The sequence below is a fragment of the Capricornis sumatraensis genome, chromosome 8, assembly GCF_032405125.1.
Source record: "Capricornis sumatraensis isolate serow.1 chromosome 8, serow.2, whole genome shotgun sequence".
Lineage (NCBI taxonomy): Eukaryota > Metazoa > Chordata > Mammalia > Artiodactyla > Bovidae > Capricornis > Capricornis sumatraensis.
Genome location: NC_091076.1, coordinates 64868385 through 64883638, shown reverse-complemented (window position 1 = coordinate 64883638; position 15254 = coordinate 64868385). Strand labels below are relative to the sequence as shown.

General features: G+C 45.0%; 1 protein-coding gene across 2 annotated transcripts; it reads right to left on the bottom strand.

The window, feature by feature from the left end:
* Positions 1–8389: 8389 nt before the first annotated feature.
* LOC138084297 (C-C motif chemokine 4-like) lies at positions 8390–13709 on the bottom strand. 2 transcript variants are annotated; one of them, XM_068978501.1, is made up of 4 exons: positions 13544–13709; positions 10763–10840; positions 9810–9921; positions 8390–9387 (listed from the first exon to the last, which is right to left on the bottom strand). In XM_068978501.1, the coding sequence occupies exons 1-4, from the start codon at positions 13599–13601 to the stop codon at positions 9195–9197; spliced, it is 441 nt and encodes a 146-aa protein (XP_068834602.1). In that variant the 5' UTR covers positions 13602–13709; the 3' UTR covers positions 8390–9194. The 2 variants fall into 2 exon arrangements, with proteins under 2 accessions (XP_068834602.1, XP_068834603.1); XM_068978502.1 differs by having other exon boundaries at positions 10763–10837; positions 13544–13705.
* Positions 13710–15254: the final 1545 nt, after the last annotated feature.

The following is a 15254-nucleotide window of genomic DNA, read 5'->3' as shown; positions in this document are numbered from 1 at the left end:
ACCATCTCATCCTCTGTTACCTCCTTCTTCTCCTGCCTTTAATCTTTCCCAGCATCAATGTCTTTTCCAATGAGCCAGTTCAGGTGGCCATAAGTATTGGAGTTTCAGCTTCAGCGTCAGTCCTTCCAATGAATATTCAGGATTGATTTCCTTTAGGATGGACTGGTTGGATCTCCTTGCAGTCCAAGGGACTCTAGCAGGCAGCTAGCAGGTTTCTTGGACTAGCGGTGGCCTGGAGCTCAGTGCTGGAAACTGTTCTGAAGCCGTGTCTGTGGATCATGTGACTGATGTGCTTTCTGTGAAGGGGCAGCTCGGTGCTATGTACTTGCTGTCCTTAGATCTGTCTGCATGGGCCATTTACAGAGGAGGAATTGGGACTCAGGAAGGGTAGAGACTTGCTCACATTCATGAAATGATTTGGATGCAAGACCCATCCACTCTTCCATCTCTCAGTCCAGTGGCCTTGACCACACTCTTCCAGGGGGGCCCTTGCCCCATTCTTCCTGCTTTTGTGGTTAGAAGGCTGTTTCCATCTTCTCTCCTCCACTGATGGAGGCAGGGCAGGCCTAGCAGATAGCAAATGATCTGTAAGTATGTGTTTTATTTATTTACTTAAAAAAATATTTATTTGGCTGCATTGGGTCTTAGTTGCAGCAGGCAGAACCGTCCTTGCAGCATATAGACTCTCTCTCTAGCTGTGGTTCGTGGGCTCAGTTGCTCTGCAGAATCTTAGTTATCCAACCAGGGATCGAACCTGTATCTCCTGCATTGCAGGGTAGATTCTTAACCACTGGACCATCGAGGATATTCCTGTAAGTATATGTTTCAGAAGAAGGGTGAATTGAGCTGGTCTAAGTATGTGTATCTCACAGGAAATAGCTGAATTCTCATGCTTGGGTGCCAAGACTGTCATTTATTTGAACTTTTCTGTATTGTTGTCTATAATAACACTGTTTAAATGCCTCTAGTCAAGTGATAGAAATTGACGTCAGCAACAATGTAAGGAAACAAGCTGTTTCTGGGAAAAATGTGAGCTGGGACAAAATAATGACATTCTCTTTGTTTTTGTGGAAACTAGCCTACCTGCCAAGTTGTTGCCTGGATCTTTAGAGGAAAGTCTTTATTTTTCAAGCAGTTATTGAGTTCCTACATACTATTAGCCTGGATATGCTCACTGCTATAATAAACAACACATAAATCTCAGGGGAGTCATTAAATGAAGTTTTATTTCTTGCTCATGTCATAGTCTGCTGTGAGTCAGCAGTGGGGTGTGTTTTTGTGTATGTGTGTGTGTGTGCTGGGCAAGGCTTTTTCATGCACCCATTTTTTTATCAATAAAATTTAATTTTAACACTTTTACATGATTTAATAAATGACAGCTATTTTTATTTAATAGTTACAAATCCATTGAACACTCTGGAATGTATGGAATCCGAGAGCAAGGTCAAGAAAAATGGCTGGGATGTGATGGGGAGAGAGGTGGGAGGAGGGTTCAGGATGGGGAACATATGTGCCCCCATGGCTGATTCAAGTCAATGTAAGGCAAAAACCACTACAATAGTGTAAAATAATTAGCCTCCAATTAAAATAAATAAACAACTTAAAAAAAGAAAAATGGCTGAACAGTAAAAATTAGGAGTAAGCAGAGCTTTAATTTGTGATTTACTTAGAAAACACTCATTTTCTTTGCCTTTTAATTTTTGAGAGGTTTTCTGCCTCTTCTTTCTGCAATTCTTTCCCTCTTGATGATGCTTTTCACATCTTCTATCTTGTGAAGATTTTCAAAAAAGGAGCCTCCAAGTTCGCTGCCAACGGGGAGGAGCAGAGGGGGATAGGCAGATTTTCATGGCCCATTTCTGGAAATAGCATAAATTACTTTCACTTACACTCCAGGGCCAAAATGAAGTCGCCTAACTCCAACTTGATGGCAAAGGTAAGAAAAATATAGATCATCTATGTGCCCGGTGGGAAGAGAGAATGGGTTTAGTGACCACATCCCTTCTTTGTCATAATATCATGGACTCAGCCTGGAAGTGACCCTGACCTCATAGCTTGAAGAGGGAACTCAAAAAAGTAAATGAAAATTACAAAACAGTGGGGTGAATGGACTTCGATGGCAACGTAATCAGAGGCCTCAAAGGTTCTTCTGTGGCCCACTGGTGAGTATGCAGGAGTGCCTTTTAAAACATGTTAAAAGAATATTTTTCAAATCAACACATTTGCATTGATTTAAAAAAACTGAATAATACTGAAAGGGTGGGTGGGACCCTTAATATGTTTACTTCTTTGCTACATCACTTGTATGTGGCAAATACAGACCCCACCGTCCATAATCAAGTGGGCCCTCTGCCCCAGCCCGGGTCCATGTCAAGAGAAAAGGGTATGAGGCACATTACTTTAAAAATCTTGTCTACGGTTCTAAAAGTGAAATAGTAAATGTATGTTTTTTTTTTTTTAATTTTTACAACTTTAAAGCACATATTTTTCTAGCTATTTTGCACTTGTAAGATTTTTATTTTTATTTTCCCCCACACCACATGGTAAGTGGGATCTTAGTTCCCCCTCCAGGGATGGAAACCAAGCCTCCTGCATTGGGAGCATGGAATCTTAACCACGGGGCCACTAGGATAGTCCCAAGATTTTTACTTTTAAAAATTCAAAAATTGGTTGTCAGACTTACTGAGCCATGTTTAAACTTTTTCCAGGGCTTCCTTGGAAAGAATCTGCCTGCCAATGCAAGAGTGTGGGTTCGATCCTTGGGTCCAGGAGATCCTGCAGAGAAGAAAATGGCAACCCACTCCAGGATTCTTGCCATGGGATCGCAAAGAGGCAGACACGACTGAATGACTTAGGACAGCACAGTCACTCAATCACTGTCAGCTTGAGTGATGATAAATATCTGCTTCAGGATTCTAGAGAAAGGGAGAGGGGTGTTCTGACTGGGACAGTGAGGGTGGCATCTAAATGGATTGAGTTTTGCTGGAGGGTTGAGAGCAGGGGGCATTTCTGGCAGAGTCACCACAGAGAGCAAGGAGACGAAAGAGAACATGCTGTTTTCCAGGAACTGTGAAAAGGGAGGATCATGTAACTGACTTTACATAACACTGCATTGTCTCCTCAAACAGCTCAGAGAACAGCTGTGATCGAGAGAGAGCTCAGAGACCAGGTGCTCGGTCAGGAAGAAAAGACTCATGTCACCCCTCATTTCTTTTCAGCTGCCATTGCTGTGAACCCAAGCCTTGATCAGGAGGCACTTGGCCTACAGCCCAGGTGGTCTGTGCTCATTGTTTCACTCTACTCAGTTGGCACGTCAACCAGCCAGAGGACCCAGCGAAACCACACACATTGCCCTTAGGGTTAGCATTGCTTTATTCCAATAGTTCTTTGAGATCTTCAAGCCTCTGAAACAAAATCTCAAGAGTATCATAGAAAAGGGGGGAAGCAGGACCCTCTGGGGCCTTCTCAGGACAGACTTGTTCCCCATATCCTCTGCTTTAGCTCTTCTCTGAAGTACCTAGATAATAGTATCTGATACACATTTCCTGAGTTGTTTTACAGATGTGAAAACTCTTCATCAGATGGAAGATGTTACCTACTGGATGACCAGGAGCTCCTAGCCCCAGGCCTCCTGGAGCCTCAATTCAGTCGCTCAGTTGTGTCCTCCTCTTTGTGACCCCATGGACTGCAGCATGCCAAGCCTCCCTGTCCATCACCAACTCCCAGAGCCTACTCAAACTCATGTCCATTGAGTCAGTGATGCCATTCAACCATCTCATCCTCTGTCGTCCCCTTCTCCTCCTGCCTTCAATCTTTCCCAGCATTAGGGTCTTTTCCAATGAGTCAGCTCTTCGCATCAGTATTGGAGTTTCAGCTTCAGCATCAGTCTTTCCAGGGAATATTCAGGACTGATATCCTTTAGGATGGACCGGTTGGATCTCCTTGCAGTCCAAGGGACACTCAAGAGTCTTCTCCAGCACCACAGTCCAAAAGCCTAAGGACTTTTGAAGCCTAAGTCCTGGTAAAGTTAACCCTTGTGACACCACACTGTGCTCTCATCATCAGCCAATCAGAGAATTGTGCACAATCTGATCAAATACCCTGCAACCCTCCCCACCCTCACCTGACTTTAAAATGCTTTGCAGAAACCTTCTGGGGAGCTCGAGGCTTTTTAGGACATGAATCAGCTTGTCTCTTTGCCTGGCCTTGCAATAAATCTTTCTCTGCTAAAACAACAAAACAAAACAGAAAATAAACAAACAAACAGAAAAACGCTCAACAGAGAAATCAAAAGCTTCTGTGGACACCCCAACTAATGAGAGCAATAGGAAAGATCATACAGGGGTCAAAATATAGGCCAGAGCCCTTAGCATCTGTGTTGCCTCTTTTGCTTCCCCCAACTCCATTGAAATGATAGAATAAGTGGAAAAATAAAAACCACATTAAAAATAAATTCAGCTTTTCACAAAGATGGTGCCAAAGGCGAAGAAGGAAGCCCCTGCCCCTTCCAAAGCCTAAGCCAGAGCAAAGGCTCTGAAGGCCAAGGCAGCAGTGTTGAAAGGCGTCCACAGCCACAAAAACTGTGGTTCACAAAAAAAGGCCGCCCAAAACACTGCAGCTCAAGAGGCAGCCCGAATACCCTGGGAAGACTGCCCCTGCTGCTGCTGCTGCTGCTAAGTCGCGTCAGTCGTGTCCGACTCTGTGCGACCCCATAGACGGCAGCCCACCAGGCTCCCCCGTCCCGGGGATTCTCCAGGCAAGAACACTGGAGTGGGTTGCCATTTCCTTCTCCAATGCATGAAAGTGAAAAGTGAAAGTGAAGTTGCTCAGTCGTGTCCGACTGTTAGCGATCCCATGAACTGCAGCCCACCAGGCTCCTCTGTCCATGGGATTTTCCAGGCAAGAGTGCTGGAGTGGGGTGCCATTGCCTTCTAGGAGATGTGAATTCGACCACTATGACATCATCAAATTCTCCCTCGATCCGAGTCAGCCAAGAAGAAAATAGAAGACCAAAACACACTGGTATTCACTGTGGCTGTCAAGGCAACAAGCACCAGATTAAACAGGCTGGGAAGAAGCTCGATGATGTTGAGGTGGCTAAGGTCAACACCCTGATCAGGCCCGATGGAGAGAAGAAAGCTGGCTTCTGACGAGGATGTTTTGGCTGGTGCCAACGAAATTGGGGTCATCTAAACCGAGTCCAGCTGGCTAATTCAAAATATAAAAGTTTTCACTATTAAAAAAAAAAACAAAAAACTCATAGTAACAATAAAGGATCAGAAAAGATGACAGAAAGCTAACCATAGGGTGAGAAATTTCTGTTCTATATAAAGGACCTTTGTCAATTTGATGGCAATGCACAAAGTGGCTGAAAAACTTACATCCTTACATAGGTGATGGAGAAGATCATCGAGAAAACATGTTTCCAATAGGACCCTGGGGAAGCCAAAGATCAGTTGGGAGGTGTTGGGAGAAGAATCTTGGGCCCAAAAAACAAGTAAGGACCTTGCCAGTCCCCACTTTTGGACAGTCAGGGGTTTAACCCAGGATGAAGCTGCAAGTACAGTTCTCTAAATAAAGAAGGGTATCTGCTGTGGGAGTCCTCCAGAGGGGACCATGGGCCAGAGAGAGAATTGGGCATCAGTCATTTCTATTACCTCCTTCTAACTGGCTGACCCATTCCTCTGTGTCATTTGGCTTACTGTTGATCCCTTCTAGTGTATTTTTTTACTTTATTGGTTGTATCTGCCATCTCTTTGGGGGTTTTCTTTTTTACTTTCTGACTCTTTGTTAAAGACTTCTAAACTTCTCGCTCTGTGCATCTGTTTTTCTCCCAAGTTCTTTAATCACTGTTATGATCACTGGGCTTCCCAGGTGGTGCTAGCACTAAAAAGAACCTATCAGCTAATGCAGGAGACGCGGGTTTGATCCCTGGGTGGGGGAGATCTCTTGGAGGAGGGCATGGCAACCCACTCCAGCATTCTTGCCTGGAAAATCGGATGGACAGAGGAGCCTGGAGGGCTGCGGCCCATAGGGTAGCAGAGAGTCAGACACCGCCGTAGTAACTTAGCACACATGCATGCGTGATCGCTACCCTGAACTTTTTTCTCAGGTAGATTGCCCATCTTTAGTTCACTTAGTTCTTTTTTCCTTTTTTCACCACTTCAGCTAGTTCTTCTGAGGTTTAATCTTGTTCCTTCCTTTAATCTTGTTCTCATTTTGCCTAAGTTGCTGTTTATGTTTTTATGCATCTGGTATGTGAGTTGTTTTTCTTAACCTTGGAGAAATGGCTTTCTACAGGAGATGTCCTGTGCATCCCAGCAGTGCACACCCCCCTTGTCGTCCAAGCTGCATGCTCTGGGGACTCCCCCCATGAGGGCTGTGTGGTTCCTTTTGTTGTGGCAGGCTATGTGGGTGGTTTGATAGGCTTGGTTGACCAGGCACTTCCTTGTATGGAGGTCTGTTTATTTACCAGGCACTTCCTTGTATGGAGGCTGTTGGCTGCTGGTTAGTGGGGCCTGGTCACAAGGCAGCTGACTGCAGAACCCCAGGGGCCCTGGTCTGTTTATTTACCAGGCACTTCCTTGTATGGAGGCTGTTGGCTGCTGGTTAGTGGGGCCTGGTCACAAGGCAGCTGACTGCAGAACCCCAGGGGCCCTGGTGCTAGTGGTGGCTCCCTGGTGGGTGGACTCAAGACTAGAAGACTCTGAGGCTGTGGCCCACCTACTGGTGGTAAAGCCGGTTCCTGGGGTTAGTGCCAGAATACTGGCAGGAAGAGCTGAGTCCTAGAGTCTGGTTGCAGGGCTCAGGGGTCCCAGAGTTCGTGTCTGATTGTTAGTGTTGGTGAGGTGGAGTGGTTTCTTACACAGTTGGGTACAAGTTCAGGTTGTCCCAAAGCTTGTGTCAGCCTATTAGTACTCAGGACTGAGGCCCAGGTGGTCCCAAAGCAGGATCTGGCTTCTTGGTGGACAGGTTGGTTCTGTAAGCCGCGGGGTTGCCCACTGGTGGGTGGAGCTGGATTCTGACGCTTTGGGTGGGTTGGGTCATGTCCAGAGGCAACTGTGTGCTCAACGGGGTCTTAAGGCAGCCTGTCTACTGATGGTGAGGCTGCATTCCTACCCAGTTAGTTGCTTGGCCTGAGACAGTCCAGCACTGGTTCCTACAAGCTGCCGGACCAGGCAGGGCTGGATCCGGGGGCAATAAGATAGAGGAAGGATTCCACAATGGTGCCCACCAGCAAAGTGTCTGTGTGGCAGTAGGAGTTCCCAAGCACAGCTGCTGCCAGTGTCTGTCCCCAGGGTGAGCTATAGCTGACTCCTGCCTCTTGGGGAGACCCTCCAAGATCAGCAGGTAGGTTTGATCCCAGGCTGCTATCAAATACTGCTTTTGCTGTGAGTCCTACAGGCTGCAAGACTTTGTGCATGTTCTCCTTAAGAGTGAAGTTTCTATTCCTCCAGTTCTCTGGGACTGCCAAAATTAAGCCCTGTTGCTGTTGTTATTTAGTCGCTCAGCTGTGTCTCTTTGTGACCCCATGGACTGCAGCACACCAGGCTTCCTTGGGCTTCCCTATCTCCTGGAGTTTGCTCAAACTCATGTCCATTGAGTCAGTGATGCCATCCAACCATCTCATCCTCTGTCGCTCCCTTCTCCTCCTGCCCTCAATCTTTCCCAGTATAAGCCCTGCTGGCCTTCACAGTCAAATACTCGGGGGGGCTTATCTTCCCAGTGCAGGGCCCCTGGGTTGGGGAGCCTGCAGTGAAGCTCAGACCTCTCACTCTTGTGGGAGAGCCTCTGCAATGCAAGCATTCTCCAGTTTGTGGGCCACCCATGGGTGTGAACGTGAGTGTGAACGTCGTGTGCAACTCTTTGCGGCCCCATGGACTGTAGCCTGCCAGACTCCTCTGTCCGTGGAATTCTCCAGGCAAGAATACTGGAGTGGTTTTCCATTTCCTTCTCCAGAGGATCTTCCCAACCCAGGGATTGAGCCTGAGTCTCTTGCTTCTCCTGCATTGGCAGGTGGATTCCTTACCACTAGTGCCATCTGGGAAACCCACCAGGGAATATGGAACTTGACATATCATGAGTCTGCTCCACCCCCAGCACCACATTATTGTGATTCCTCTTTTAACATCTTTAGTCGTAAAAGATATTTTCTTGTTGGTAGGTTCTGTTTGTTTTTCTTTTTTTCCACTGATAGTTGTTCTCCAAATATTGGGTTGGCCAAAATATTCAGTTTGGTTTTTCCATACCATCTTATGGAAAACCCGAATAAACTTTTTAGCCAAGTTGTGATTTTGGTGTGTTCATGAGAGGAGATAAGTTCAGGGCCTTTCTACTCTGCCAACTTGGCCTGGAAAAAATGAATTTAAAAAAATGTTGTTGTTTGGAATTCAGTCCTTTATTTCTGAATTTTATGCGAGAGTTGATTAAGATTTACTATTTGTAAATAGAAATGTATATGCTTTAATAGATATGAACCTAAAATTGATATTAACTTTAGTTTTAAGTGTTTCCCTAATGTCCTTTAACTTTAGAGAAGATATCTTTTAGGAAATTATATCTGGCAAGAAAAAAAAAATCCAAAGCATAGCATTAAGACAAAAGGATGAGTATAGGCCTTTCAATGTCATATTGGAGCACTGTCTGAAGGACTCACCCAGGATTCCTTAATCTGTATGGGAAATGTACATTTGATTGATGGTCTATATACTGTTGACCAACACCCAGAATTTATGAAATTACTTGTTGACTGAGACTGATTTGTAATTTTATTGTTAAGCACAGATCCAAAGGATTGCTGTCTAGTAGCAAAGATAATCCCCAAAGTTAGATTTATTGCCCTCTAGGATTTAAATTTATTTTTCTCTAACAAACATTTCAGAATGCCATCTTCCATAACTATATAAACTTCTGTTCCTCAGATGATCTTTGAAGCAGTTTAGTGCTTAATGGGTTGAATACACATACTGAGTCTGTATTTGAATGTCATGTTTTTAGCTTAAAAAAGTTTACAATATGATGTCTTGTTCAGACCCTTTCCCCCCTCCCAAAAAAGCTCCACGAATCCAAAGTTCAGCAATTCCTACACAATCTTTTCCCTCTAAAAGTTGGAGTGAAGTCAAATTGGATACTCTTGATGAATGTGTTGCTTTTGTAATCAGAACAGAACCGTAACTGTTGCTCTTTTAAAAAGTAATTTAGGCCACCGTCCAATGAGGACGGTGAGGCAAGAGAGACGAAGAAGAGGGGGCCCGGTCCAGGCTCCCACGCTCAAGCAATAGCGATCTCAGGTCCTCGACGGCTGACCCCAGCCTTAGGTCCGACTTGCATTTCTGAACTCTCTCATTGTTAGGATCAGCACAGACACGCTGCCCCTTCTTGGTGACGAAGCTGGGAAGAAGGTGGAGGGAAAGATTACAAACAGCAGAAGGTTCAGCAAATATGGGTGGGGACCCTATCCTCCCTGCGCCTTGGGCCCCCGACAGCCCAGCCAGTTCCTCCCATTCTCCGCTGCAGGAATTCAGAGCAGCTTCTCTCTGAGACTCCCCCTCAGGCTGAGACGCCCTCAGCGACTCAATGAGTTTCCTCGGGCAACCTCCCTCCGGCTCTCGCCTTCCTTCCTTCCCTAGCTTCCCTTTTCACCCGGAGCATCTCATACCTGGTGCCCTGAAGGATCCTACTGAGGACACATGCTTCTGCTGACCTGGCAGCATCCAGAGGGTGGGACTTTCCCGGACATCCATTCCTCAGGAGCCACCCCTTCCCCTCTCCGCTCTGCCCCCAGCGATGGCCAGTGAGCTTGGCACACTTACATGACAGCTGGCCGCGAGCACGCACTGCTCGTCTCTATATAATCTTCCATGAATACACATCGGATGTTTCGTGGGGTGTAAGACATGCAGCAGTCCGTGGGCCGGTGAAAACCTGCAACGAGAGAAAGCGTCACTTAAGGACTGGGTGGGAGGAAAACTTGCGGAAGGAAACGGCAAGCCGCTCCTGTATTCTTGCTTGGGAAACCCCATGGGCAGAGGAGCCTGGCCGGCTACAGTCCTTGGGGCTGCAAAAGAGTTGGACCCAACTTAGCAACCAAACGAACAAAACTGATGAAAACTGCATCCTTTCCCCCTTCCCTCCCATCTACTGGGAAGAGTAAGAAGGTGCAGGGCTTTTAAAAAGAATTATTTTTGGCTGTGCTAGGTCTGTGTTGCTGCACAGGGACTTTCTCCAGTTACAGCGAGCAGGGGCTACTCTTCCTTGCGGGGAGGCATGTGGAATCTCCCCGGAGCAAGGATGGAACCCGTGTGTCCTGCATTGGCAGGCGGATTCTTAACCACTGGACCACCAGAGAAGTCCTGAAGGTTCAGGACTGGAAAGGGATGTTCTCCTTCTCTTCAGCACTTGACGGTCTCTCCTTGCCAGAGACACTTCGCTCTCCCCAGGGCTGAGCTGTGTGTCTGAGGGCATCCAGGCAGGGCCACGACAGAGCAGAATTTCTCCCAGAAGAAGGAGGGTCTGAGGCCTGCAGGAGGCGTCCGAGCACCCTTCCCTTCTCCCCACAGTGAGCCAACTCTTGGGACAGCCAGGTGGAATCGAATCCATCTCTGGAAGAGGCCATCTATGGACACACAGCCCATCCTGAACTTCCTTGGAGATGTTCACCACCCTCAGGACCCCCCTCAGGTCCTGTGAATGAGGTGGACTGAAGTCTTTGAGCCAATCCGTACCTGCTAGCTGTTTTAAAATATATACCATAACAAAACTTTACCTCCGTGAGAGATTGAGTGATGATGAAATTCTTTCGGACTTGAGAGTTCAAACTTCAGGTTTGACATCGTGTTTTCTACTTGAGAGAAATAGTAGAGAAGGGAAGAAAAATTACTGGGAAGCAACATCGTTTCAACATCTCCATCTCTCATTCCTCAACTGCATCTCCTGCTAGGGAGGCAAGGATACTGAACCATTGGCCCAAATCTGCCTCCAAGCCCATTTTCTCTATCAAGGCCCTGAGACTTTCCAGGGAACTTTTGAAAAAGTTCAAGACAGGAAACCATTCAATTGACTTTGAATACATAAGGCTAACTGCACATGCAACACTAGTAGACGAGTTGAATAGTTCCATAGTGCAATCCAGTGCACCGTGCTTTCTACACATTTCTGGGATTCACAGGGCTCTGGAAACAGTAACAATTTTTCTATAACTGATCTGGTGACACCACACCACCCAAAGTGAAGTGAGGCTATTTACAGGCTTTATTTACTCCATTGGTATGAATGTGTTTACTGCAGAAATATAATTGTGTTTGGTTAATGTGTGTTTCTCAGACTCTGCCAGGGATGTTAAGTAATGTCCAGGTATGTGTTACCTTTTTAAAAATACATTCTTTTAGAATGTGATAGAATGTACATAATGCAAAGTTTACAATTAAAAAAAATACTAGAATATTTCTTTATTTGAATAAAGTCACTGTTATTTCTTGAATTCCAGCTAGCATCAAATTAACAATCAGGAAAAAAAACCACTTGACAAAATGTTATCCAGCTGATATTAACAATAGATAGAAAACCCTTTTAAACTTTAAAAGAAATATATTAAACAGGCAACATTCAGATCTAAAAAGTTGCAAGTAGTGGTTTTACATTAGATCTTATAAATAAAAAAATCTCTAATCACTTGTTCACTATCTCCCTGCGATCAGAACATGAATAGGAAAAGAAAGTCACATCTGAATGTTCACAACTGTCATTTACGATCTTTGCAAGGACTGCACGTCTGCAATGTAGTGGGTCAGGCAGTTTTTCAGGTAATTTTTGTTTTCCTCAAGTTATCAAAAAGTACAATTGTCTGAGATAAAATGTCACAAAAATCACAATCAGGAAAAGCAAAAGCTCTAGCAGACCGACTTGAAGATGGGGATATTTATGGCTTGACCATGAACTGGAGGTGATTTTGTACATTTAAGAGCTGTCAACCGAAGTACCAAGAGCTATAGGCAGCAGTCTGGGTTTAGTGGTAGTTGCTAATAACCAAGAGTTAGCACATACATAATGTAAATAACATAAACTTTACAATTTTAATCATCTTGAAGTGTGCAGTTCAATAGCATTAAGTACCTTCTCATATTGCGCAACTTACCACAATCCATCCATGGAACTTTTTTCATCTTGAAAGCAAGCTGAAACTCTGTACCCATTACACAATAGCTCCCCATTTCCCCCTTCCCTAAACCCTGGGCCACTGCCATTCTACTCTCTCTCTGAATCTGACTATTTTAAGTACCTCATAGGAGTGGAATCATATAATTTGTCCTTTTGGGACTGGCTTATCTCATCTATCATCGTGTCTTCAATATTTGTCTATGTTGTGGCACATATCAGAATTCCCTCATTTTTTAAGGCTGAATAGTACTTTCTCTCTCTCTCTCTCTCTCTCTCTCTCTATATATATATATATATATATATATATATATATACACACACACACACCCTGTTTTCCAATCCATTTGTTTGTCAATGGACACTTGGGTTGCTTCCTCCTTTTGGCAATTAAAAATTAAGCTGTTATTAGCAAGGTTGTATAGGTATCTCTTTCATGTATACTTTCAGTTCTTTTGGCCATATCAAGAAGAAATGGAATTTCTGGGTCATACTGCATTGCCTTTTTAAAACCTGAAAAATTCTGCATTCCAAAATGCATCTAGCCCCAAAGATTTGGATAAATGAATTGTGGACCTGTACTAGAATAATTAGGCAAGCATAACTAAAATTTAGCTTATTCTTATGTAATTACATATGAATTATATTAAATGAGGCATGTGCATAGACTTTTAATATGATATGTGCGGGGCTTGCAACACTAAGTCTTAGATGGGTGTTGTCTTTCCATTACAGCTTTCTAACTAGCTTGTAACCTAATGCCACCACGTATGGCTGTGTGATCTTGAGCAAGTTACCTAGGGTTCCTATGCCTCATCTCTTGTTTGTAAGAGAGTAACTAATAATAATAATAAGTAAATCCATATGGTTTGCTGATAGTCTACCCTACAGCATTGTCAGGAGGATCCAATATATTAATATCTACAAGACACTTAGAACAGTGCCTGCTTGCACATAGGAAATACTAGATATCTATTTGTTACATAAATAAATAAGATGATTAAGTACACCTGAATGAGTCACTTGTCTGGCTTGTCCAATTGCCTCTCTGAAGTGAGAGTTTTACACTAGAGGGCATATGATAGTTCTAACATTGTGAAAGTTTTTCTACAGTTCTCTTGATCTTGCCCATAATGCTCCTATGTCAGCTGAGAGAAAGTGTCCGATAATTCTGGTCATGAAAGGGAAAGACTTGTTTCCCCAGGTGGGACCAGTCAGCTGTATGCTGCTTTCCCCAGGGACCAACGGCTGCAGGGAGAGGTTTGTCCCTACTGCTGCTGCTTTTAAACGGGAGCTATATCCACGTTGGGACAAAGGCGTCCCTCTGCGTCTCATCCCTGGTCTGCAAGTTACCACCCACTTGCCCACCTGGGAGAAGGCTCACTGAACTCACCAACTGCAGCCTGGGCAGCGAGGATGAGGAAGGGGAGGGCAGCTATGGAGGTCTTCATCTTCCCGGTGCACAGACCAGCCTGAGGACTCCGGGGCTCTCTCTGACTTCCCTGGATCTCTGCTCTGCCCTTGTATTTATAGAAAGAGGAGGAGCGGGAAGTCACAGGGCAGAGATCAGAACGCTTTCCTGGGTTGTATAATAGATAACACGCTATTTCTAAATAAAGGGAAGGAGGCTGAGAAGGCAACAGGAAGAAGTGGCGAGGATGACATGCGGCTTCTCCAGCTGCCCACTGGACACAGGCGAAGGGAGGAGCCAGTTTATGAAGGATCCTTCCTTGAGGGGGGTCACTGAATCCTCTTATCAGGATGTTTTCCTTGGGAGTTCACCCCATTCAAGGGCACAGGCAGCCTGTTATCAGGGTGCTCTCACATGTGAGCCTGGTCATGTGACTCCTCACATAGAATCTTAACCCTTGACTCTGTTTGTTTCACCTCCACATCCGATCCATTAAAAACATTGAGGTGAGTCTACTTTCAAAAACGTGTCCAGAACCTTATTGTTCCTCACCACATCCTCTCTCTCCACCTGGTCCAAGCCAGTCTTGTCTCTCACCAGGATTCTTGCAAAAACCTCCCAATGTGTCTCCTTCCTCTGCCCTTGCCCCTTCTCAGTTCATTCTCAACACTGCAGCCTGGGTGATGCTTTTAGAATATATATCAGCCAAATCAATCCTATTTAAAACCCACTGGTGGCTTTTTAATCCTCCATCCCAACCCAGTGTAAAGCCCAATCCTTCTCCTAGCTTACAAGCCCCTATGTGATCTGGCCGCTGTTCATGCTCTGTCTTCAGACCCTATCACTCTTCCCCTCACTCATTTTGCTCTGGTTATGCAGGCTGGCTCAGAGATTGCTGTTCCTGCTTCCTCCACTACTCTTCCCTTCAATAACTTTTATGGGAGAAAATCTTACTTTCTCCCTAACCTCCTTCAACTCCTCATTCAAACGTTGTTTTTCTTGTTAATCTTTCTGGGACTCTCTATCTGAAATTATAACCTCCCTCTGCCCAGATTTCTTGTCTTGATTTTTCTCCTGTGTGTTTGACACTATCTAAAATACTACATGGGCTTCCCAGGTGGTTCAGACTTGCCAGTGCAGGAGACGTGGCTTTGATCTCTGGGTGGGAAGATCCCCTGGAGAAGGAGATAGCAACCCACTCCAGTATTCTTGCCTGGGAAATCCCCAGGACAGAGGAGCCCGGTGGGCTACAGTCCATGGGGTCACAAAGACTTGACACGACTTAGACAGTACAACAACAAGAGCATGCAACTTGCATTGTATTTTTACTGCACAGCCCTGCTCTAGATGGTTCCTCATCCCTTTGGGTCATTTCTTGCTTTTCGTGTCTTCCCAGGCATGCCCCGGGCATCATGAAGCAGAGACACGCCATCTGGGCTGTGCCCTGTGTGAATTTCTGACCCGTAGAATTTGTGAGTAGAATACAGCTGTTGTCAATTTCTACTAGTAAGCTTCAAGTGGATTGTTACACAGTGTCAGACTGTTAAGAGCAAGACTTCATTGGCCAGGGGTGGATTTCAAATATTAATTTCATTTTCTTATTGGCATATATTTGCTTTATAAAATTCTGTTAGTTTCTGCTGTAATCAGCTATAGGTATACATATATCCCCTCCCTTTGGAGCCCCCTCCTA